The 25,891-nt window shown below is 45.8% G+C and overlaps 1 protein-coding gene across 2 annotated transcripts; it reads right to left on the minus strand.

The window, feature by feature from the left end:
- Positions 1-1,174: 1,174 nt before the first annotated feature.
- Positions 1,175-25,228, minus strand: LOC146628102 (filamin-C-like). 2 transcript variants are annotated; one of them, XM_085359352.1, is made up of 47 exons: positions 24,404-25,228; positions 21,876-22,124; positions 20,272-20,369; positions 18,955-19,105; positions 18,398-18,516; positions 16,852-16,929; positions 16,580-16,742; positions 16,291-16,491; positions 16,010-16,126; positions 15,217-15,354; positions 14,925-15,051; positions 14,687-14,823; positions 14,388-14,581; positions 14,185-14,298; positions 13,942-14,085; positions 13,640-13,763; positions 13,206-13,366; positions 13,023-13,113; positions 12,726-12,895; positions 12,484-12,601; positions 12,135-12,397; positions 11,441-12,038; positions 11,100-11,273; positions 10,179-10,341; positions 9,693-10,021; positions 9,476-9,599; positions 9,152-9,308; positions 8,883-9,072; positions 8,763-8,786; positions 8,409-8,650; positions 8,207-8,306; positions 7,973-8,113; positions 7,720-7,848; positions 7,452-7,625; positions 7,167-7,331; positions 6,824-7,027; positions 6,590-6,742; positions 6,375-6,497; positions 6,006-6,254; positions 5,632-5,901; positions 5,390-5,527; positions 5,096-5,211; positions 4,074-4,206; positions 3,775-3,951; positions 3,448-3,666; positions 2,750-2,971; positions 1,175-1,820 (listed from the first exon to the last, which is right to left on the minus strand). In XM_085359352.1, exons 1-47 carry the CDS (start codon positions 24,777-24,779, stop codon positions 1,633-1,635), a joined length of 8,235 nt encoding a protein of 2,744 aa, XP_085215478.1. In that variant the 5' UTR covers positions 24,780-25,228; the 3' UTR covers positions 1,175-1,632. The 2 variants fall into 2 exon arrangements, with proteins under 2 accessions (XP_085215478.1, XP_085215479.1); XM_085359353.1 differs by lacking the exon at positions 16,010-16,126.
- Between the last annotated feature and the right edge of the window lie 663 nt (positions 25,229-25,891).

A 25,891-nucleotide genomic window follows, 5' to 3' on the forward strand; every position in this document is an offset into this window, starting at 1 on the left:
GTACCCCCCCCCCGCCGCCCCCCTTCCTCTTTTTTTCTATGCTGCTGGATCGCTGCACCCAATTCACTTGGCATCCACTCGAGATAAACATGTTGTGGTGGACAGACGCCTGGGTCCCGGTCCGGAGGAGCGGTACGGGGAGGACAGACTGACGTGGGTGGGCCCTGCCCCGGTCCCAGCGTCAGCAGAGACAGCAGCGGGCAGCGTCAGCCACTCGGCCAGATGGTCTCGAGTCGAGTTCTCGCCACTGTTCATCAGATGCACCCACGCGCTCTGTCTTGCCTCGCCATGGCCCCCACCATCATGTCACAGTGGAACCAGAGAAAATTAGCACCTAATTATAGGCTCCTCTCTGTGAAGAATGGTATTGGTTCAGGTGAACTGTGTCACCGTGTGGAGGCTACTTGGCTGACTCACTGTCGTACCAAGGCCCACAGACCACACACAATTCATGGAGAGGCACACACACACACATACACACAAGCGAAAGGGTAGACCTCCCTCCTTGCTGGTTGGTTTGCGCCCCACCATGAGGACGCCACAACAGAATCCACTTGTGTTCCATCTCTGATCCAACAGGATTAATTACACAAACAACAGAAGCCGTTTCCCCCTGCTTTCTACGCTCCGCGGGCTTCCTCGTGTTGAGCATGGTGTAGTCAATCTTTACTGGGAACAATGGAGATTGCATTATGGTGTATTTTCTGGAGATATGAATACAGATGTGAGCTTGCCTATGCTGCCATCTTGTGATTGCATCTGGACAAGTACAGGATGCAAACAAGGTGAACTCGAAGAGAAACCCTTTATTATTTATTTGACGCAACACTGTATCGTGATATCGAGTTAAAGGTAAATGAAGACCTTTAGGAGAGTCGATTTTAAATGTTGGTTGCACAGTCTGAAGTTTGCCGGGAAGAAAGTTTTCAGCTCTCAAATATCTAAAGGGCAGCTACTCAGCTGAGAGCTGCGGTGATCGAAAAGAAAAATCCTGACAGCTGCTCAGACAGAGGAACCAGCAGTGGTCAGAAAATAGCTGCATGATGAAACTATGGAAATGTAAAACGTAAGAGATGCCTCTTGCAGAGCCCGCGAAGCATCTGCCAGCACAGCGTGAAATCAAATAAACCAAATCATTTTCATCTGGAAAGTTAGCAATTAAATCTTTATTAGGTCTGCAAAGACTTACCAAAAAAAAAAGGTTAATATAACAAAAAAAAGTCAATTTTGTCATTCTTAAATCATACAAAACCATACTGTATCACACTCTAAACACTGTTACTCTAGCATCTGTTTAACATTCGTGTACTTGTGCCATTTGGGGGTCGCTCAAGGACTTCTGAACCACAGTGCTGCCCCCACACCCGTCTGAATGTGGATGCATACCTGTGAGTGTACACGCACACATCATCTGAAGTTTAAACAATAATTTGGCACAATAGCTTCTCTGCCATCAGTAATTCTGTAAGCAAATGTCCTTGCAGGTTTTCTTGCATGTTTAGTAGATTGTGATCCCTGCTGAAGAGCAAACAGCGGTGCCGGAAATGAAGCACTGAATGATGCATGCACATGAGGAGGAAAGCGTGGAGGGTCAAAAGGGATGGAGTCTTTTTGTCACTGTTGCTGTTGTTTTTATGGTACAGCCACTTTGTACGGGCTTCCTGGCACGTTATCGTCGCCCCATTTAACAATGACGGTGTAACTGCCCTTGTCCTTCACGGTATAGGTGACGTTATAGAGCTTGTTGCCCATGTGCTTGACGTAGACCTCCTCACAGGGAGCATGGGGTCCGTGCACGCCCACCATCAGCATGTTGGTACCTGGATGGAGCGGCAAGAGGGAGATTTAATGATAGTGGTCTACAAAAGCTGGTGGTTGTGCAAGTTTAAATATTCTTTTATTCAGCCAATGAAAAGAAAATGTATGATGTCAGAGAGGTTTCCTAAAATGACAAAGTAACAGAGAAATATTCCTCGTTTCTGCAGTTCATTATGACCTCTGTGATCACATTGTCTTGTGTTTTTTATACATTTTTATACTCTTTTCAGGAAATTAGACTTTATGTTTCTTGCGTAGCATTAAATATTCGAATATTACACTAAGTTTGCAGCTGTCTGCCGAAAGAAAATGAGCAATTTAACATTTACCAGCCATCTATGATGATGATGTTAACAAATTATTTGGTTGAGCCCGAAATAAGTGAGGGAGGTAGTGTAAAAAAATATAGAGAGCTTTGATTGTATCAGAATTTTAGGTTTTTATGATGATTTATTAATGTATTAATCCCTGACTCTCTTCCACAGTTTGTCTTTTGTCTTTTCTTCCTCCCTTCACTAGCAGCCGGTCACAGCATATGGATGCCCCTCTCTGAGCCTGGTTCTGCCGAAGGTTTCTTCCTGTTAAAAGGCAGTTTTTCCTTCCCACTGTCACCAAGTGCTTGCTCATAGGCAGGTGACCTGATTGTTGGGTTTTCACCTTTAAATATAAAACACCTTGAGGCAACTGTTTTGGGGAATTGAAACTAAATTTGGACTTTTATATTGTGAAATATGTAAATCCAGATCCCACTCATTCACTGCATAAAAAACCTGAGATTACTGAGGTCATAGCAGCTTAAAACTACGTGTTAACATACGGTTACAGTGTGAATCATTTAATAAACCTCACTTTGGTGTCTGTATATACCAGTGCTCAAATCCTGCTTTTTTTCTGTATTCACGCAAAATATGTTCGATCTCTATCGCCTCACCTGCTGTGCTGCAGTCGACAGTAAAATTGTTTTTCTGCCCAACCAAAGCCTTGGACAGCCCTGTTCCACGACAAACCACCTTGCTAGCATCTGACGTCATTTTGGATGAGGTGGTAGAAGAGGAGGAGCTGTAAGCACCACCCACTTTGGATGTTTTGGTAACCGTTTCGACCAAGACGGAGGAGGTCTCGTGGAGGCTGTGTCCCCCAGAAAGCCTCGGGCCTGCGGGAGAGAGAAAAAGAGAAAGAGAAAGAGAAAAAAAAAGTTATCTCCAGCCATCATGGCTTAATCCAGACATTACATAACACACTGGGTATTGACAAAGATATGAGGGAGGAAAAGCTGCTGTTTATAGGGAGAGTTTTTCCTCAACGGAAACATTCAAGGAAGCCCAAATTGGAAAAGATTTTATACCACTTTCAAATAAAGTGAACTTTCAGGGACTCTTGGGAGTTGTTTTCAAACTTGAAAGCATTTTTATGTAACACTAATAAAAAAAAATGGGAATGTTTTTTTTCCGTCAGCCAGTGACAGGAATATATTGCTGCAGTGCAAGAGAAAAACAGCTTTTATCTAAGATGAACACGGAGAAGCACACACGTGGAAGACGTGACATTTTCATTACTTCTGCACTTTTCAGAGATGCACTTATCTCTCAATCGAAGACCTATCATGCAGATATATACTGTCAAGCACACCTGTTATTTTGGCTTTGAAAGGGCTGCCCACTATGTGCTGTGGCCCGCCGTATTTGATGGTGATGAGATAGTTGCCGGGTGCCATGGGTGTATAGGTGATCTTATAGCCTTCAGGACACTCCCGACAGTCCATCTTGACCTTGGACGGCCCGTCGATGTTGACCGACAGAGTGCCGGAGCCTGCATTACAGGTTTTGACCACAAACTCTGAGGGTACACCTGTGAGAAGAAAGATGCAGATGTTTGAAGGGCTTCCCCCTTGTTGCAATTGTGCAAGAATATTAACAATAGCAGGAGCACATGGTGGTGAATGGCAGTGAAATGCACCTGTGGTTCCCCCTTGCAGTCCAGGGCCATGTGCAGTCACCATGCCAGGGTCTCCAATAAGCCCTGGATCTCCCACTCGCACTTTGAATGGGCTCCCAGGAATGTGGCATCCATTGAACTTGACATCTATGGAGTGAACTCCGTTCTCTCGTGGAATGAAGCGGATTGCACTCTTGTCTAAAAACACAAGAGGAGACATTTCTGCTCTTATGCTCACAGATGACGCGTTGAAATGAAAAAACCTGAGTTATCTCTGTTGTGCAGCCTACTTAATGCTAAAAGCTGAGGGTGGTGCATACCGCTGTCAAGCTCGGTGACATAGCATTCCTCAGAAGAGCCAGAGGGGGTGTGGACTTTGGCATCAACCACACCTCGGGCGCTGTTGCGCTGCACCATGAAAGATGCCTCTTGGTTCACCTTCAAGTCTTTCTCCTGCAAAAGACAGGTAATAATAGGATCACAAAATGTGTGTGTGTGTGTGTGTGTGTGTGTGTGTGTGTGTGTGTGTGTGTGTGTGTGTGTGTGTGTGTGTGTGTGTGTGTGTGTGTGTGTGTGTGTGTGCGTGCGGCCCACACATTTAGGGACACAATGTGTGTGACTCATCATGCCTGAACGAGAATAGATAGAGCATTTGCGTGTGAGAGGCAGAAAAGGTCAAAGATTACAGCGAGGCGTTTAGCGTTTTTTGCCCCACAGATGGACAAGAGGTCCTAGCAGACAGAGATAGCGTGACATTTTAAATGCTGCTGTTGCACTTTACCTGCCTTTTTCATTTTCTAGTGCGAGAAAAAGTGCTCTGAAGTGGCATTTCAGTTAACTAAAAATACATGGTTTTAGCATCGTTGGCAGCTGTTACGGAGACTATGAAAGCAAATAAAACAACATCTGTCTGCCACTGACACCGATATCGTGAGCTGTCAGAGGTATCTTTATCTTCAGCTCACAATTTGCTTTCTTGCTTTCACTCAGACGGAAACACAATCACAGCAGAGCAACTGAGTGCTCACATAGCACAGCTTGTGATGCCCCACATTACAGAGGGACAGTTAATCCAGCCCTTCATCACTGGCCAGCATCGCAGTATTATATTCATGGGTACTGCTCCAGCGCTGGCATTCAATTACACTTCAAGGGCAAAGTGCTTTTAGAAAGATCTGCAACCAATCGCACATTATGTCACATGCCATCTGCTATTCTACCTTGATATTCTGTGATTGCGTATCTATTTTGTCTGTGATAGCTGCTGAGACAAATAATTAATGTGACTATTGACAGCTGCGTATGTGTGTGTGGAAGTGTGCATATGTGTGCGAGAGCTAACCTGAAGGCTTGTGACAGTGAGCCTGCGGGCCTCGTCTGACAGTGTAGCAATCGGAACGATGAAGGGGCTGTCAGGGATGTGCTCGTTGTTGAACTTGATTGACACCTCGTAGTCACCTGGGGAGGCAGACAGGTTATTTACTTCCACCATCAAATGAAGTGGAGGAGGCTCACAGGAATTACTGAAAAGCTTAGCAGCTCAGAAACAAACACACACACACACACACACACACGAGTCGCACTGCTAAAACATGCATGAGGAAAATACCACGGCTGTGTGTGATAGAAGTTCTACCTGGTTCTTTCACTATATAGGAGACACCGCAGGAACCATCTTTTCTGTCCTCAAATGAGATTTCAGCCTTGCTGGGCCCCTCCACGGCAATGGACAGGCCACCAGCACCTGCCTCTCTGGTCCAGATACTAAATTCAGCTAAAGATGATAAAGTAAAGGAGAATGTTAATCTTAAGGAAGAAGAATGTCAAAACACAGTCATTCCCGTTAACAGCATGGCTGTTTACAAACAGGAAACTCACAAGGCGCTCCAGCAACGCCTCTCTCCAGCCCGGGACCGCCTGCGCGGACCTTGTGTGCTCCACCCTCCCCCATGGGACCCACGGTGAACTGGAAGGGGCTACCGGGGACGTGCTGGCCTCTGTACTTGACGTTGACTGTGTGGGGTCCGATTTCCTGAGGGATGAAGCGCACACTGTAGGTGCTGCTGCCTCCATCCACGATGTCGGCGTCCACTGTTTTCCCACTGGGGCTGGTCACCTGAGCTGTCATGGCCTGGGAACCACTCTCAACTGGTAAAACGTCAGATCAGAAACAATCCAGGATATATATAATAGGCATAGAGTACATCGGTGATTTAGCAGGCAGCTAAAGCTGGATTCAGAGCTAGACTCACCCTCAGGTCTGGCAGTGATGCCGGCGAAGCTGCTGAGACTCTCTCTGCCTAGAAAGTCTCCAAAAACATCTCTGAATGGGCTTCCTCTTCCTCCCACCTGAGTGCTCTCCTCCACTCGTACTTCCCTCTTGGTCTCTCCACCGCGGATTTTGCTGATCTCTGTGCGTTCGGTGCGGGTGTAAGTGTGGCTGCTGCGAGTGAATGTCCTCGTTAGCCTCTCCTGAGCTGAAACCATCTGGAACCAGTTTCCTAGAGCAAGGAAGAAGCAGTGAGAGTATAAATGTAAAAATACCGTAGCTTCATTTATTTAAAATCGCTCCCCGTTGTTCCTCTGCTCTCTAACCATTTCTAACTGGCTTCTGTGCTCACCTGGGATCTTAAGGTTAAGACCGCATGTGCTTCCCACTGACGCAATGGATGAGGCCTGTCTCTTCCTAGTAATACTCTCCTTGATCCTTCCCTCTCCGGTCACCTTCACTGTGAAAGGACTTCCTGGAAAGAACACGCACACACACATATGCAGATTTAATTCATTTTAAGATAAAAAAATATCCTCTTTTTTTCCCAAAGTAAAAGATTCTAACCTGGGATGTGCTTTTCTGCAAACTTGATGTTAACAGTGTAACTTCCAGGCTCTGTTGGGCAGTAGGTCACCCTGCAAGTCCCATCCTCCACATCTTCACAGTTGATGTCCACTTTGCTCGGACCCTCAATTGACAGTGCCAGACCTCCGTAACCTAGGCAACAGATTTGACTGTTTATTTGCTTCTTTTTTGTAAAACTATGTCTGTGTGTCATGTACCATTTAAAAAGCATACCTGCATTCCTAGTATCCACAAAGAATTCAGCCATTTCAAAAGTGTGTGCCTCCACCAGGCCTTTACCGAAAGCCTTCACCCTGCTGGCCTCACCAATCTCTGACTGGCCAACCATGATTTTGAAAGGACTGTTGGCCACATGCATGCCATTCTTCCTAACGCTCACTTCATGCTCACCAACCTCCTTAGGAGTGAAAGAGATGCCTGTGGGCATAAAAAGAAGGGTCAGAGGAAAGAAATTCAATGCGACCAACCTGGGAAAAAAAGCCTAAATCCGTCAGGTGAATCTTATCAATCTTCTACTCTTCTTAGTCTTTGTGTAACAGGAAAATTAATATCCCACCGAGGTGTCTGTTGGGCAGTCTCTTAAGTAGGCACGGCTCTTCGTTGCCAGATGGGGCTCTGATACTGGCAGTCAGAGAGCTCAGATCAGTTTCTGCGATCTTTAGGGACACATCGGCCGCTGTGCCGACATTCAGCTGGGATGTTCTGGTTATGGAGTCATCCCCTTAATTAAAAAAAGAGATGATTTAGATCTTTGTCGAGCCATAAATGCAAGTGATAGTTTAAAGATTCAATATATACATCTATGTGTATAGTGTATACATATTATAATGTACTTCCTTACCAGTGATCTTGGCAGTAAAGGGACTGCCAGGAATGTGCTTGTTGTCAAATTTGACAATGATATTGTAGTCTCCAGGTGCTGTGGGCAGGTAGGACACAGTGCAGGTGCCGTCTTTGTTGTCCTTGCAGGTGATCTCAGCCTTGGAGGGGCCCTCCACTGCTAGCGACAGACCACCTGAAAGGGACACAAAAAAAAAACTTCCGCTATGTATTTTTTCTTTTCAGTTGTCTCATAAATATCACTAAAAAAAAAGCGTATGTTCTGCTACCTTCTCCTGCATTCTTCGTGACCACTGTGAAAGTGGCAGCCTTGTTGACCATGCCATAACTCAGACCTGGGCCATAAGCAGTCACCACTCCACTGTTCACTGCATCCACAAAGAACTGCAGAGGGCTTCCTAAAGAGTGCATAACCATCAGCAACCAGTGATTAATACTGCATTTTATATTTTTAAATCTGGAGCAAAATTAATCAATAGCACTAAATTCCGATCCATCCATCCAACATGGTGTGCTGCTGACCTGGTATGTGGTTTCCATCATATTTGATGTCCATTTCGTGCAGGCCTTTCTCCGTGGGCTGGTACTTAATAGTGATTGTGCCATCCTTATTGTCAGTGATGTGTGGGCGAGCAGTCTTGCCAGAAGGCATCCGCACTTCACCTGCAGAGGCAAGACGGTTAAATGTCAGTGACCTAAAAAATAAGATATTTTGTGGGCATGTGTGTGCAGACTTTTTGTGTGTGTTTGTCACACCTGTGATTTCGCCTTGCTGTGGTGTGAAGGGGACGAGAAAGTTAACGGGACGGAAGAGAGGATCCACAGTATCCCGGGGAACGACTGGCTCATTTGTGGCCTGTCAAGGAGCAAGAAAAAATGAACTGTTGGTTTCATTCGACTGAATGTCAGTTTAAAAGCACACAGAACTGTGGCAGCTAGCGAATAATCCTTTACTCACCATCACATGGAAGGGGCTTTTAGGGATGTTTTGTCCCCCAAAGCGGATGGTAATTACATATTTCCCAGGTTCAGGTGCTGTATAGTAAATGTCAAAGGTGCCATCGTGGTTTTCCACCACATCCATGTCCACCTCCATCCCCTGTGGGGTCAGAACCTTGCAGGTCACCTTGCCTTTCCCAGCAGCCTTGGCATCCACTGTTATAACTGTATCCTCAGAGGTCTGCAGCTTTTGCAGACTTGCTGTTAAGGACAGAGAGGAAAGAAGGATAAGTGGTAAAATGTGCTGCATTGATTCCTGTAAAGTCTTCCAGCAGTGCAGTGCAGATATAAAAGCAAAGCTTTGGATACTCACACACGCCGTGTCCTCCAATAGAAACTGCGGAAATAAAAAAAGAGCATGATGGTTAAAAAAACATGAACATTAAATTAAAATTGCTGATAATATTGTTATTTATCATAAGTATTTTCCTACCTGTGACGCGACATTTGCTGGCATCTCCTGTGGGCAGAGACTGGATACGGTATGGGGAGTAAGGGATCTCATCTCCTCCATATTTAATGGTGATAGTGTAGGGGCCAGTAGAGTCAGGCACATAGGAGACCGTGTATGTGCCATCCCTGTTGTCCTGGATGGTTGCATTCTTTGGCTTTCCCTCTGGGTCCTGTGACCAGACATTTCATGTTATTTTACATAGTGTCTTATTGTTTAGAAAATACTGTGTAATAGGAAGGAAAACCTACCAGAATCTGCACAGTGAGCAGTCCCTCTCCAGCGTCACGAGCATCAATGGTGAACTCAACAGGCAAGCTAGCGGGCACACCTTTGGTATCGAGACCAGGGCCACTGGCACGTACTTTACTGGCGTCGTGCCCAGGCTGAGACATTACCTTGAATGGACTGTTGGCGAGGCCAGTAGCAAATATAATTACATTTTCAGTGTGACAAAAAGGTAGAAATGGGACACAAAAATGTGTTTAGCGCTTCTAAATCCAGACACAAAGAGCAGAGATTTAAACAAGACATCAAAACAAATTGCCTGGATTACTCTTATACTCAGACTCTACCTGTGTGGGACTTCCTGGTCAGCATATTTGACTGCTACAGTGTACGGGCCATCCTGGGCTGGAGTGTAGTGAACTGTGTGGGTTCCATCACCGTTATTCTTCACACCAACAGGCTCCACGGTCCCTAGAAATAAAGACATGCCACATAATTACTGCTATTTGTCACTCACTTGGTGCATTAATGACAGTTTTTCTTATTAATAGAGCCCATTCACACCTGTTGGGCCATAGAGTTTGACATCCAGTGGGGCCTGTCCAGCCTTGGTGCAATCCACAGTGAAAGTCTGAGGAACATGGGCTCTCACTCCAGCGCCCAGACCTGGACCTGAGCACTTTACTTTGCTGGGATCCACGGGATCCTTAACTGGCACACGGAACGGACTGCCGGGGATCGGGTGACCTCCGTAGTTAATATTCACATCGTAGTCTCCAGGAGTGAAGGGCACATACTCCACACTGCAGCTGCCATCTTTGTTGTCCTTGCAGGATATTTTTGCCTCTGAGGCTCCTTCGATGGTCAGACCCAAGCCTCCTGTACCAGCACCCCTGTGACAGAAGCAGACAATTTAAAAAATGTTCACACTGGGGTTCTAATATACTCTCTCTCTGTGTTTTATCCACAAAATACAGAAAAAGAAAAACATTTTAAAGAACATGCAAATATTCTTTATATTCTTTTGTCTTATATGTGGTTCAGCAGTACCTGGTCTCCACGGTGAAACAGTTTGGTTTGTTGGTTATTCCTCCCTCCAGACCCGGTCCAAAGGCACGGACCCGGGTTGGATCACATCCCTCCACCACAGACACTCTGAAGGGACTCTTAGGCACCGGCGCGTCATTATACAGCACTTCAATCAGATGCATCCCTACACACAAACGAATACATCACTTACAGGTCTGACGCCAAACCTCTGTGTCTGCTTGTTTTTAACACAAGAATATATATATATTCTGTTACTGCTTCTTAAATTATGGGCCAGACAAATTCCCTTTTAGGTAGGTAAACATCTGTTTATTTATAAAAGACACTATCAAAAGCGCAGACGCTCGGGTGAATGTACAAGGCGTTACATCTGTTCCCTATTCATTATTCTGTTACAACATTTTTCTGACAGAGCCCTCTCAGTAGGCCTACACACCAGATTCCCAGCCACACTGCTGTGATATTAGAGCATGTCTGGTGGTAGAGAAGTGCTCTGTGATATCTTTGCTTTGTGCTATAGGTCTCTATTAATATCCCCTGTCATTCCCCTGCTGTACTGCTGTGTGCAGGCAGCCTTCAGCACACATACATACCTGGTTAAGAGCTTCTGTGCGCACTATTTATAAAACAGAGCCTGTCTGACTCTCTGCTTCCCTGCTCTCTGCCCCTCACATCATTGCACCACTGCATCATTCTGTATTTATACCCCCCTCTCTCTCTCACTCGCTCTTTCTTTTCCATCTCTTTAGCTTTATTCCCAAATGGCGCCCAATGCAAGCAACTGTTAGCGATTTTTTTCTGTCTGTATGAACTCTTTCACATGCCCTGTCCATGTAAAATCCTCCATTTATCTGCATCGGGTCAAATCTGGACATTTTTCACCACAGTTTATGTATGATCTAACATAATGACTGCTCCTACCATCCTCGAACGCCGTATATTCCACTCTGTAGGTGCCGTCTCCCTTGTCAGTAATGTAGGTGTCTGTATTGGTGCCAGAGGGGTTGATAATGTCAACCTTCACGTGATTTCCTCCAACCTTGTTGAGGGCGCGCGCATCCACAATGAAGTGGGTTGTGACTTCTCTGAGAACACCTAGAGAAGAAAATAGGCCTTCAGGTGCTGAGATATTAGATATCTTTACTAATACTTATTTCTGGGCAGTTGGCATATATGTTAAGGCGGTAACGACCAATAAAACAAACCTTTATGTCTATAATGTAATGCAGTGATTTATTTTGAGGTGATTTTGTCATGTGTACCTCTGGGCTCCACTCCAGGCCCGTAGACGTGAACACCCGTGGTGTCAACAGAGGGCTCGACCTGCAGGACCTTTGGAAAGTGGGGAATCACGTTTCCGCCGTACTTGATCGTGATGGTGTGTGTGCCGTGGAAGGGTGGGATGTATGTGACAGAAAAGGTGCCTTCAGCCGTTTTCTGGATGTGCACTTCCGCCTTAACCCCAGTCTCTGACACAATCTCGATAGTGAGCTCGCCGTCGCCTGCTCTGGTACAGTCCACAGTAAAGGTCGCTGGTTCACCCGCCTTGGCCCTCTCTAGACCGGGCCCACTAGCCGTCACCTTGCTGGGGTCAAAGGCTGGGCGGACTGCAGCTTTGAAGGGAGAGCCTGGAATGTGCTGCTCTGCAAACAGGATGTTGATGGCGTACTCGCCGGGCTCAGTGGGCAGGTATGCGACTGAGCATGTGCCGTCACCGTTGTCTTGGCACTCAATTTTTGCCTCGCAGGGACCTTCCACCGTGAGGCCGAGCCCACCTGCACCAGCTCCTTTTGTGTCAATAGTGAATGGAGCTGGTTTACCCACAACCCCTCCCTTCAGACCTGGGCCGAAGGCTCGCACCTGTGATGCAACAGTCAAGTTAGTTTGCGGGAGATGGTAGAGAAACATGTCTTCATACATAGTGCAGAAATCTATACAATTTTCATGATCTTTTACCTTTGATGGATCAGCAGGCATTACTGCTTCAACCCCAAAAGGGCTTCCCATCACAGGGTTCCCATCATAGCTGACATCAACCTTGTACTGCCCCTCTTCTGGGGGAATATACTTCACACTGTGAACGCCTTTGGCTTTGTCTGATTCCAGCTTGCACGGGATTGGTCGGCCAGAGGGCGAGGTCATCTTCACACCTACGTTGCCCTGCCCACCAGCGTCCTTTGTGTTAACTGTGAACTCCTGATCCTTTCCAACCTCCACTTCTGCATGAAAGAGCACAATAAATTTACATAAAACATGTAATTATACAGTTAACTGGACTATAGATGTGTGATGGGTTATAACTTACTGGTATCTAATCCCTCCACTTTCACTTTTCCAATATCCATAGCTGGCGACACTGTGATGTGGAAAGGGCTCTTGGGAATGGGATCTCCTCCGTGAGTCACGGATATTGTCATGTTGCCCTAAAAAATAAATAAAAAAATTTAAAAAACACCAGAAGAAGAATGAGTATTTAATAATGCATGGCACTACTGTGAATAATTCCTTTTCTAATCTAACTGGACATCGAGCAGAGGTCCGCTGTACCTGTTGAAGAGCCGTGTACTTGACAGTGTAGGAGTAATCGTGGTTATCGATGATCTCAAAGTCACGAACTGCCTCTCCTGGGCCTGACGCAGCAAAATGCACCTCAGGCTTGGCCTTGCCAGCTCCCTTTGTGTAGATATTGAAGTGGGTTGGAGTGCCCACCTCCACACCTGAAACGCACATGCGTCTTGTCAAATTGTTCTATTACTTTGTATCAAAGCTAGAGCATTAAAGCAATGTAACGGAAGTGGTTGCGAATGTAAATACCTATACAGTGTAGATGTCACGAAAGCTCACCTGTCTTGTTGAGGCCAGGCCCTTCTGCTCTCACCTTTCCAGCATCGTGGGAAGGATCCACTTTCACTTTGAACGGACTTACTGGAATTTCCTGGGGAATACAATTACCAAGTAATGAAAATGAAAACTACTGATAATTTTACGGCCCGGCCCCCTCAGCTCAGGCAAAAACTGTTTTCTTACCTGATCTGCAAACAGCACCATGATGGTATATCGGCCTGGACCGGGTGGAGTGTACTTGACAGTGAAGGTGTCATTGTCATTCTTGATGATGTCAAAGTCGATGTCAGCCTCGGCAGGCCCAACCACCCCCGGGGCGCATTTTATTCCAATGCTGATGTCCCCTAACGGTGCATAACAATGAGCACAGTTCACAAAGGTTATTTAAAAGTTGAGCGTGTGAATATATTGAAGCAGTCACTCAACTCCTCTGGCTTTATTTATAAAATACTGTCATCCATTTCAAATAAATTCAGCTTCACAGATTCACTTATTCTTCTCTTTCTGTGCTCTACATTTTTTTTACATTTGCATGGTGCAGCACTAGTTTCTTTAGGGTCGACTAAACTTAGGAGTGTTTTTGTAACCACCCACATCATCTCCTTGTTCAGGCTCACCTTGCCCAGCCTCACTGCAGTCCACAGTGAAATATGTTGGCTCGTTAGCCTTGAGCCCCGTCTTCTCTACTCCGGGCCCATAGACCTTGACTCTGTCTGGATGAGAACCCTCTCCAACCAGCACCTAATGAATTCACAGTGTACTTGAAGCAGATGCAATTGATTGAAGTACAACCACTGCAGTCCTCTTATTTTGTCTATATCTGGTGAAGTATCATCCTATTAAATAGACTTAATTTCGAGAGCGGTATAAAGTCATGTGTGCGCGCGTGTGTGTGTGTGTACATCTACAAGTCTCTTACCCTGAAGGGGCTGCTGGGCACATTGACCTCGCCCCAGGTGATGATGATGGTGTGTTTAATGGGCTTGACAGGAGTGTATACACAGTGAAATGTGCCATCTCCCCTGTCAGTGATCTTGATGTCTATGGTGGAGCCTTCAGCATCCTTAGTGGATACAAAATCTTGTCAGGTCTGGCTTGTACACCCCACATGAATATAAGTGACCCACTCCTATGAATGCAAAACAAGGATTCCAGGCCATACCTGTGCGTAGATCTTGAGTTGACCCTTCCCAGCCATGCGGGCGTCAACAGTGAATTCGGCCGGTTTGTTCACAATGACACCAGTCGGCTTCAGGCCTGGACCATAAGCTTTCACCTTGAAATACATTATTTGGGATGCAGTTGAAGATCTCGGCGATGTGATTTGTACTTTCTCAGTTTATAAGTGATATCAGCTAGAATTACCTTTTCAGGGAAAACATCATTGGCTGCGGGCAGAATGTGAGCCATGAAGGGGCTGTCCTTGATGTCTTCATCGTCACAAATGACATGGACAGCATAGTCACCGGGCTCGGTGGGCCAGTAGCGTACGTCACAGGAGCCATCGCCCTTATCATCACACTCAATTTTAGCTTGTGATGGGCCTTCAATCGAGAAGCCTGAGAAAAATGAAGCATTCACACGTATAAAGCTCAGATTTAAAGCACTGAAGAATGGTATTACTTTTCTTTCATAAGAGCTTGCATAACCTGCACACATCTTACCCAGCGTTCCAACTTCAGTGCCAATGGCCTCTACCACAAAGTCAGCAGATTTTCCCACCATGCCAGTCTTCAGACCAGGACCCCAGGCCCTCACCTTCTGAAAACCTGCCTCCGCACCCACCTGAACTTCGAAAGGGCTGCGGCACACAAGAAGAAAAAGAAGTATACACAATATTACCTGGCACAAATGTGATCGCGCATTATTAATGAATCGCTGAAGGCAACAATAGGACCCTACCTGCGTGGGATGGGCTGGCCTCCCCAGGTGATGGTGATTGTGTATTTACCAGGTTTAAGGGGGTAATATTCACACTCATACACGCCGTTCCCCACATCTCGCACTTTCACTTGCTCCTCTGCTCCAGCTGAAAAGGAATAATATCAGCTCAGACGCATTTTATGCATTTCGTTTTGTTGTTTAGTGCCGTATCATACGCGTATGTGAATGCAGACAAAGGGCCCAAACAAAGGAAATCATTCTAAAAATGCACGAGGAGGAGCGATGCAGAGAACAGAGCTGTCTGACTCACTTGGTCCTTTGACTGAGACGCTCAGTGCACCGCTGCCGGCTCCCTTGGTGAAAACTTTGAAGTCTGCAACCTCCTTTACTCTCACACCTGTAGGCTGAAGCCCTCTGCCAGTAGCTCTGCAAGCGTTTGGGTTTATGGCTGAAAGGAATAACAACAAGTGTGAGAAAAATATTCAGCAGCAAAAAAAAGCAGAGTAGCCAAGAGCTGATTGCAGCAATGTTAGTAGCAAATTCCAATTGAAGTGTTGAAGTGGGATTCCACAAATGTTGACAGACTGAACCTGTAAATGAGAATGATGCTTTCTGCCGCACAAATTTCAGTGCAGTGCTGCACAAAATATTGACACATTACGGGGCATCAAGAAAGCATCCGGCAACATTTCAGTCAGTCACTCTGAAATGTTGAGGGCAGGCTTTGAATGGAATATTGGCTGAGGCAAATGCAGCCATGATGAAAACAAACATGTCGACAGCACAAGCACAGATATTTTAAGAGAGAGGAGCAAAGACAGGCAGGAAGTGGCTGAAATTCTAACTGGGAAAAACTGCAAACTATGTGTACAACACTGCATTTCCTCTCTCTCTCTCTCTCTCTTTCTCTCTGAACATGACTAAACCACCAAGCTTCAGGACACGGGACGATAGAGCAGGCGGCCAAGCATGGCATAAAGCCACGGCACCAAAAACTCAGAGGAAAGCACAGAGGGGCATCTGCAGGGCCTGGCGCACAGGATTGCACTGTGTCAGTCTGGCTAGGCAAGAGGCACAAGCTCCTCCAATGAGACAATACTAACTTGGACGGTCAGGTTTTGGGGGAGGAGCCCCCGTCGCACCCTTCGCTCCAGGAGGGGTGCGCACTGACTGAGGAGTTATCGGCAGTGGCGCTCCCTTGGGAGGAGCAACAGTTGGAGCTAGAAATGACAAATAGGAAGGATTATGGACTTTACAGGGTGGCTGTTTCCAGGATAAATAAAGTTGACTGCAGACTGTGATGGATTGATCACCGCGACACTTACAGCACGGTAAGAAATCAGATTTGTGTGACACTAATTTACAACACAGACAGATGGCTCACCCTCTGCGATGTTGACAGTAAAAGGGCTCTTGGGGATCTCCTGGCCTGCGAAGAGCACATGAATCTTGTGAGGGCCCTCCAGAACAGGACGATAGGTGCAACGGAAAACACTGTCCCCTTTGTTTTCCAGCATGAGCTCCACCGTGTCCTTTTTGCCTTGAGGATCGACGATGACCACACTGACATCGCCATTACCAGCACCTACGTTTGCCAGAAAACCATTGATTATTGGAGGACTGTTGTTTTCTATATGATTTCAGTAAGCAGTGGGTGTTTTTTTCATGCTTACCAGCTGTGTAGATGTCAAAGTATGTGGGTTTGTTTGCCACATTGCCTGTGGGCTCCAGACCTGGTCCCCTGGCCTGGACTTTGCTCGGGTCCCCTAAAGCTTTTGCCACATTCACTGTGTACGGGCTCTTGTCAATGTCCTGGCCTGCAAACAACACTTTCACCTAATGTTGAAGGAAAAAACAAGACAAATTGAATACAGAGTCCGTTTTATCCTGTCGTGACCGTGTTTATAGTTAAAACACATAATAAATATTGCCAGTGGGCTCTCACCTTGTGAACTCCCTCAACTTTAGGAACATAGGTGACAGTGTAGGTTCTGTTTTTGTCATTGTTGGGTTTTACTTTTGCCTGAAGAACAAAAAAGTCAAAGTGAGAGACATTTAGTCAAAGATGAGCCAATTTTTTTGTGTTGTTGCAATGGTCACAATGTAATATTCATAAACTGTATATAAAAGCTGGCCATATCTTCAATTTCTGAAAAGTGACACCAATGTGTCTGCCTTCAACCAGCGCTCTTTCTGATTACTAGAGGTGGGAATACCCATACAACCCACGGTACTCAGCATATTGCAGTTATTAGTATTTTGCAATGGATGATTAGGATAACGGTTAAAGCTAAGTGTGTCCAGTGTTTGTTGTGTGCATTCGAGCTGATTCAATGTAAGTTTACTCAGCTCGCATCATCTCAGGATGGTGGTGTATGAGATGAGCCCTCTTGCTCACTGTATTTCCAGGGAACTTAAATGTATTTGATAAAATATCGAGTTTTTTATCGACACAAAGTTGCCAGACAAAATATTTTTCCCTGCCCCTACGACCTACTGTTCTGTCTGCTATGAGTCCATATTCAATTCAGTTCAATTTTATATACACCACAACAGTTTCCTTAAAGTGCTTTATATTGTAAGGTGGAAACCTCAACATTCAGACAACCCTCTATGAGCAAGCCCTTAGCGACACTGGCTGGAGTGAGGGAAGGGAGACGGGACAAGGACAGGACAGGATATGGGTGAAGTCACTGTAGCTACACCCATCTTTTATATACAGTCTATAGTCAGATTAGGCATCTACAGAGTTAGAAAATCTTGCCTTTCCAGAACTGAGAGGCATGACAGGCTTTACACTTCTCCTTGATTAATCACGCTTACTGCCTGCTGCTAATGCTTGTTAGTGATTTCCACGTACGTGTGTATAATACTGGCTGTCGTGTGTTATTCCATTTGACAGTTTCACCTAACTACACCAGGAACATCGTTCCTAATTTGCTTTGGCATGTTGACAGTTGTATACAGACAAGCAGTAGAAAAAATCTCACAGAAGTGACAGAACTTCCACGGAAAACTAAAAATATTTCCCATCTATGTTTTTCTGCTGGGATGCAGCTTTTGTTTTGGTCCATTATGATGAGACGCAGCAGTAGTCATACACAACACCCATTTTTTTGGTTTCAAACCAATGCCCCAGTGTCACCTGGATTAGGTCATTTCTGGGCTGACAAAGTGAGGTCTAAATTTAGCATTAGGGTTAATAATTCAATAATTTGACTGATAATGGCACTAAAGAAAATGTAAACCTACAGTTTGGTACCCTGTACCTTTTTCCTGAGGGCATCATCTCATACTCGTTATGAAGGATGTGATTTTTGTCCTTAGTAATTTTCAGAGCCTGCTTTATCACTGACTCTTCAAATACCTCCTGGAGGGATGATGAAGGGGGCATGCCAACTATCTTTCCAGCCCTTTAATCAAATTTTGAATTTGGGGCTCTGAGCTTGACGAGCTTGCCAAACAACCCTTGGGTATCATGTATGACTCGCCTCCTCTTTGTGTCCCTCTGGATCCTCCACGTAGACCAGGACTTCACCACTGCCAGCTTCCAGAGTTTCCACAGTGAACACAGCTGGTTGCAGTACCTTGTTTCCATGAGGCTCAATGCCTGTGATATAAATATAGAAACACGAGGCATGTTTTTTCTTTCTCATCAGAGCAAACAAATAGGCCCCTCTAGATTACAATTATCCAATTAATATAAAGCATTGAGCTTACATTGCTGTGCAAGGCAGGCAAATGCAGTGAGAGTACAGAAAATAAATTTTTTAATGCAATCGGATAAAATATGAGTTTCTTTCACAAAAGCTTGGGGCAATGCAACACTTACAGACAACCAAATGCAACAAAGTGATGCACCACCAAAAAAGAAGTATTAAAAGGTTTCCCTGAGGGAACACACTTGTGTTACTGCTAAATTATCTATACAGTAACAGTACCTAGCATCACTGTTTTCAAGACTGAGAAGGTGAACATTCATTATTCATGTCATAGTACTTGTACGAACTGTTGTGAGCTGTTCATTCATTCATGTTGGGATGCCCACCTGGTCCATAGGCTTTGGCCTTGTTTGGAAAAAGCTGTCTGGGCTTGAGAGGAGCTCCAGGCTTCAGTTTTGCCTTAGGGAACTGAGACAGGTAGGTCATCACCGAGTGCTCGTCCACATCTGGGTCGACAATTTCCTCGGGGGCAATCACCTGAAGCGTAGAAATCGGCCAGCGTTAAAGCGGTTAGTCACACAAACTGGCTGACCTTTTCTGTGGGAAAAATTTGGTGTTCATTAAAAAACTTTTTCAATTACAGACGACACGGTTTCGCTTTTAAGCAAAGACCACGATGACAGCTGTGACCATAAAAAGACAGCACGGCTTTATTTATGTCTTAATTAAACATACTGTCTTTTTTGCAACAAGGGTTTTGGGTTACTCTTTATACACATTTGCCTTATTAAGTATAGTGCAGTGGGATTTAATGAGGATTAAAACGTATTTATTCCCTTCACCCCTGCTCCTCTCCACCCCTTTAGCACTTGTTTGCCTGTCTATCACACACTGGCACAAAGCCCTGCGCCACACTGGTTATATTTAACCTCAGGACAGCAGGGTTAAGGATTGTTGCCCTCAATAAGCCAGCAAGGGGGGGATTTATTCTGAGCCAGACCTCTCCCACATCTCCTTAACAACACCACAATGGAATCCAGCCCCCAGCCCTGCAACGCCATGACATACAGCCCCTGGCCAGTGCTAAGCCTCATGGAGAGTAACTAACCCTGTGCCTTAGACAAACAAGTAAACAACGCGCACGGTGCACATTTCAATACGGAGACTGGGTCTTACAGACGGGACTGAAAATATCGCACACTTCACATTGTTATTCTGATGAACGCAGGCATATTTACACCTCAGTTTCAGAGGCTGGCTCGGAAGGTGTTAAGAAATCTCACACCTCCACAAATTCACAAAATGAAACTCCTACACACTCACTTACTAAGAGCTACAATAAACTAAATGGAAATATTAGACCTGAGCTGGGTAATAAATATTTCATGGCATCCTCCAACATAATCTCCCTGGAAAAAACTTTGGTCTCTTTATAGTTCTGTTGTTTTTCCCCCCACTTCAGTGTTGCCTTCCATGTGTATGAGATCTGTTTGCATTTGCAAATTAGGCTTCGGTTTAATCTGCCAGTAGTTGGTTTGTTCTCTCTGAACCTATGTCCCATGAGTATAGCTAAGTTGCCAATCAGAAAACTGAAGAAACACTCTTGCTTTTCATGTTGCATTGTTTCATAAGATCAGCCCCACCCAGCTGAGCTGCAGTACACTCAAAGGCAGTTTGTTACTGGCGTCTATCATGCATCTTACCTGTGGCACACCCAGCCAGTCATCAGCCTGTTGCATGGCTTCTCTGGCATTCTGCACAGGCTTGTTTGGGTCCCAGTCTGCCCAATCCGGACACAAACCTGACAGGACGCAAAAAGGCAATTTAGCTCTGGAATGACTGACGTAGGCGGTGTTAAACTGCACATGGTATAATAGGGCCATTTGGGTTGTCACTACTATCTCTCCAACACCTCTAACTACAACAGCGACTGACCTTACCCGCACTTCTGCTCTACAATCTCTCAGGACTGTTCAAAAGAAACAGCTTCGACAGACGCAGTGGCTAGCCTGCTCTGTGCCGCTAATGCCTAAATTGGATTAGTGTTGGCAATGGAGTGGCCACTCACTCAAAAGGCCCACGCAGGCACACCACAGAATACCATTATCCAATTAGTATGGACAAAGAACTATTGTATTAACAGGGTTGAGTTTACATGTGTCTAAAAGCAAGTTTTTTTCAGCACAACGCAAAATAAACCTTTATAAAAATGTCACGTGAGAGATGTCAGGGAGTTCCTGCCACCATGCTACGCTTGATGCTTTTAAGCCATGCCGTAAAGGCCATTTTAACACCAAAGGAGAAAAGAGCATCTATGCTTTAGTTGTATGAAAACTGGACAGTAACAGAAACTGTAGCTAACTGCATGTCAAACAGGATATCCTGTTGTTCAAGGTCAAGGTCAAGGTAACTAATGAACCAGCTCCTTGTACTTTGGGACGTGAAGTGGAAGCAGAGCCTCTGTGTTTTGGTTTTTCAGAACAGAGCTAGTTTCATCAGCTACCCTGCTGTATTTCGCTGACAGGACCTTGTATGGTCAGTGTTGCAGCACAGTGTTTGAAAGATGCGTCTCCCCAGATCAATGGCTCATGTAAACACAGTTAAACATGGTGTTGTACACTTCTCTTGCTACTCCTCCACCTTTCGCTCTGTAAAGCACAGCTAGAAGTGGGTTCTCTAGTGTTCATTGCTGGACACAGAAGCCTTAACTGGCAGAGATTCACATTGCGGCCTTGTGGTCTTTGGATCTGTGGCTTAGGCACCTCCCTGTGACAGATTATTCTGCATTTTGATGCAGGGCCAAGCATCCCCCTTGACAGAAGAGGAGGAATGATGCCCAAATTTGGGGGTGTTGTGTAGCAGCAAAGCTATAAACACTAAAGCTGGGCCTGGGCCTCAGGGCCTGATACAGTGAGGTTGAAGGCTTCAGTGACTGTGGGACAGCTGGCGGGGACATCCTCCGGTCATCAGCAACCTCTCTGCAACCCCATGACACTACCTGTTCTCCAGAGACAGATTACACTGGCTGACGTCTGAATCTGAAACGAGATGCGTGTTTGTGTGTGTGTGTGTGTGTGTGAGTGTTAGACAGAGAAAGAGTAAGAGAAACCAGGCCCCGATTTCTAAATGAGGAGACGAATTCTCCTGAGGAAGTGATAGCGTTTCAAATGGGCACATGCCCGACCTCAAATTCCACTAAGAAAAACTGCCACGCAACAAGCCTGTCAACAGACGCTGTGCATATTCTGACTCAGCGCTTGCACGACCTGACCTGTAGAGTCAGTCGATGCCACTACAAGCTTCTTACCAGGGGCACAGTTGTCAACCAGAGCTCCCAGGGCTTTGCCATCCCGCCAGTCACGGTTGAAATTGTTGATTGGCAGCTGAGGCACCTTGTTCTGTATCCAGCCCAACAAGCGCTGCTTCGGGGTCAGCTTTTTGGCCTCCTCGTCGTCCTCGTCATCCCACATGGGCATGGAGATGGAGTAGTGGAGGATGAGAGTCCAGATAAGACCCAGGATCAGCTTTAGATTCCCATCCACAATGGCTTTGCTATCTGTAGTTGGACAACAGTGACAGCGGAGTTCATGAGGATTTAGAACTTGCTAAAAAAAATCAACACGATAAACTTTCAATCTCTGTTTTCATGCTTATGGGCCATCCTGATAAGATACTAGATAGATTTTAGGATAGTAAGATGTAAGCATAAGTGTAATCTATCAAATAGTGCTCCCCTGGCATTCTGCAGAGTTGACCAGGCTATTTTGGGTAAAAATATAAACAATGATGATTGACTGCTGAGAAGACAAGAATCTAATGCTCTTCCCTGTCCCCCACCACTCACCCCACCCCCCAAGTCCCTTTCTCTCAGACAGCTGTCTGGCTGAGGACCCCTGACAATCTGTCATCCAGTCACAATGGTAGTCTGAAGATAGTGACAGCTGAGGATATGTGGAAACGGATCCCTCTCTGCATAAATACCACTTGGATTTCAATTACCTCCTGAACTTGTTGCGCGAGAGTGCGATAAATCAAATAGATGGAGATTAGATTCATTGACAGTTAGCGTGCGGCTCATTTCCTGAAGTTCATGACGGGAAAGTTTGTCAAATAGCTCCCGATAACATCCACTCTAATTTTCGAACTTCAGCCATTTAAGCCAAATAACCTCCGACGAGAGGCAGGACTTTAATGTGTAATCGACTAATCTCATTTGATACACCCCACTTAATTCACCGAGGCTTTAATAACGAGGCGCCTCTGATGCCAGTTGTTTATCACAAGAGCGTTTTATTGAGACTCTAACTTTTCATAGATCTGCACCCCCCGACCCCCCTCTCCCCCCCCCCCCTGTCAGAAGGCAGTGTTTGATGTGTCGCTGTCTGACTGACAGAAGCAGGTGGCACAATGTGGCACAGTGTGGTTTTGATCCCGCTGTGTCCGGCACCAGCGTGGTCAAAGAGACAGCCATCAAATGGCATCTAGTTACACATGGTGACACATGAGCATCTAAGCCCGAGGTGATTTGTTTTTTTATGTTATTTTATATTTTTCTTTGTGTCTCTGGGTCACTGTAATGAGGCTGAGACATTATCTCGAGACGGCTGCAGTAACCCCATAGCGCTGCATGAAGGGAGATGGTGCTAGGGAGCAAAATGCCAGGGCTGTTATTATCACGCCCTGTTTCTGTCAAAGCAGTCTGACCTAAAGTGTGTCTGTACAGCTGCGACAACTGTGCCAGACACACACCACCATATTAACTCCTAGACACAATATTCAGGACATGTACTCTGCTAGACTTTGAGGTAATGCCTGTGATTGTGGCCTGTTCTTCCCTGTGATGAACAGAACTCCTGTGATTTGAGAGATGAGTGTTTTCCCCCGGTGTCATCGCGCACACCCGTAGTGCTCTTTCATTTGGACACGCTGTGGCCTTCACAGTCCAACGGCCAAAGCTTCAGATATGCCAGGAATTTCACTCAAGTGTGTGGCAAGGATCATTAGACACCAGAGCACAGAAATGTAATAAATACTCTCATTTATAAAACACAGGGTTGTCTACTGTCAGTATGGTGAAGCCATATGTCATCTTAGTTTTCATTTAGACCTAAAATTCTCCTCCCTGCTTGTTAAATATCTTTAAGAGGTGGCTTTCTGTTCACTCTGCTGGAGAAAAGTCTTTCTATTATGACCCTGTCGACGTGACAAAAACATCCACAAATCCACAACAATTTATTGTACCTTCAGCTCTCTGCAGCACTGTCTGATCCTCAGATCCCACCACAGTTAATCCTCACCTCACATACGTTGCTGATGGCTCTGGATAGAAATTGGCTATCAGTAGAGAGCCTCTGTGAGTTCTTTCTGAACCTTGACCTGACGGAGACAGCTGCCTGTGTGTCCGTGTGTGTAGCTGCTGTCCGCATGTATGAAGTGTGTCATTCTCATTAGCGCAGTCCTACTGAATTTCCAGCCCATAATTTACCACACTGCTGCAGTGCGAGTAAGCAAAAGTAACAGTGTTGAGGCGCCGGGTTTTGGCCCTGGCACAAGTTAATGACCTCAGTGGCACCTCCACAATAATTTTCCAGTGAGCTGGTGACCTCTCTCAGCACTGCCTTCAAGGGGCCTGCAAAAGCCATGTTATTGCTGACTGACACCTGGCCTGATAACATACCAAAATAGAGTGTGTTTGCCATGGTCCTCTGTATGTTTTAGGATCTAGGCGACATAAATTTCTTTTTCATAACTTGTTCCTAAGTAATAGTGGCCTGTTAGGGTTTTAGGACAACAGTGAACTTTCCAAACAGCTAATAGAGCCCAAGGCTGGCTTACCTATTGAGACCAGTTTGATATGCTCTCTGTCCAGGAACTCTAGTGCCACAGAAACATTTTCCAGTTTCATCTGACGGAAGTTGGGTCTGTTGTGGTGCTTTCTGTACATTTTCTTCTGGCTCAAAACTTCCAAGAGCGAAATGAGCTTCAGCCCATCACTAAAATCCTTCTGCAAGTCGGTGACGGTCTTGTTAACGCACTTGAGGTGCTCGTTGCACCACCTGGTGAAGGTGTTCTGCTGGATCTTCTTCCACGGCGCGTCCTCGGCCAAGTCCTTCTCCGTGGCGGGCATCTCGTCCTCCTCCTCTTCCCCGAAATCAGTGGCCTGGTAGTACTGCGGGGGCAGCTGGTCGTCGCCGTAGTTGGTGCTCATCATGATGGCTTTTTCCGCGTCCACTTTTATACCTCGGTGACACTTGTGTGTTGAATTGTGCGCAAAAAAAGAAAAAAACTTTAGCGGCTCGGTGGCAAGCGCGCTCTCGCGGAGGAAAGTTCAAACTCGGATGAGTTACACACAAAAAAAAGCAGCTTAGAGATTTTTCGGATGTACGTGCGAAGAAGCCTCTGGTGTCAGTGATGGATTAAATGATCCGAATCACAACGTGCAAGACAGCTGGTCGTCTGTTTTGTTTTTTAATTGGCACCCTCCTGATAAGTCGTCCCTTTTAATATGGCCCACGGGGGGAAAGAATGTCGCTTTTTCAAGTTTCGTGGCAGGTGAGCTGGAACAGCACCGTTAAGAGTTCCCTCTGTTTTAACTTGAAAGTCGGGTGAGGAGAGAGATGGGTTTATAAAGGACCCCCCGGGCCACGTCACCCAGCGTCTGTGATCATAGTCTATTTGCTAATCCACGCGGATAACGGGAGTCGGTTTACGGGGAAGATGGGCCAGTGATTGGTCAGACATTAGGCAGCGCAACAGTTGTGGCATGCTGCTTATTTTTAGGCGCTCCTATTTGGGCTGTTGAGGGGGGGGCGGCTGGGGCTTGCAGATTGTTGTGAATGTGTTATGCAGCTCGGGGTCCAAGTGGCTGAACCACTGAACTAAGAAAAGAAAATGAAACGTGCCCTGAGTGTCTCAATGGCTCTTTTTTTTTTCTAACGATACAGAAAAGTAGGGCTTTACATCCTGAAAGTCCCTCATTGTGGCCTGGGACAAAACATCTTAAAGGATGAGGTCACAGAGGTGAAGATGAAGTCGCTGCATTACGTGGGGTTGACTGCTATCTGCCACCACTGAGTGAAATACATCTGTGTGCAGGCAAGCAAAGCTCAGAAAAGCTCGTGAGATGATGGTTTTGAGTTATTGTCTCTCTCAGCTTTCAAATTTCAAATTTTAAAAGCCAACCCCTTTGTGGGTCAAGGTTATCCAGCTACATGAGTAGAGTTTCATCTCCAGCTCTGATCAGTGACAGCACGATATCAGCACCTGATGAACAGTGTGTTTGTGAGAGAGAGAGTGGGAGTGTGTGTGTGGACAGCATCAGCT

Source organism: Diplotaxodon limnothrissa, linkage group LG7, assembly GCF_057381915.1.
Source record: "Diplotaxodon limnothrissa isolate DT_005_m linkage group LG7, D_limnothrissa_male_GT1.1, whole genome shotgun sequence".
Lineage (NCBI taxonomy): Eukaryota > Metazoa > Chordata > Actinopteri > Cichliformes > Cichlidae > Diplotaxodon > Diplotaxodon limnothrissa.

What these genes read in the sequence shown, in the direction of transcription:
- LOC146628102 (XM_085359352.1), bottom strand. Translation starts at nt 24,779, where the DNA reads ATGATGAGCACCAACTACGGCGACGACCAGCTGCCCCCGCAGTACTAC. An exon ending in GGTTGACAACTGTGCCCCTG is followed by an intron (nt 20,370 to 21,875) that starts GTAAGAAGCTTG and finishes GCGTCCTGTCAG; the next exon opens with GTTTGTGTCCGGATTGGGCA. An exon ending in AAGTTGAGGGAGTTCACAAG is followed by an intron (nt 16,743 to 16,851) that starts GTGAGAGCCCAC and finishes CTTCAACATTAG; the next exon opens with GTGAAAGTGTTGTTTGCAGG.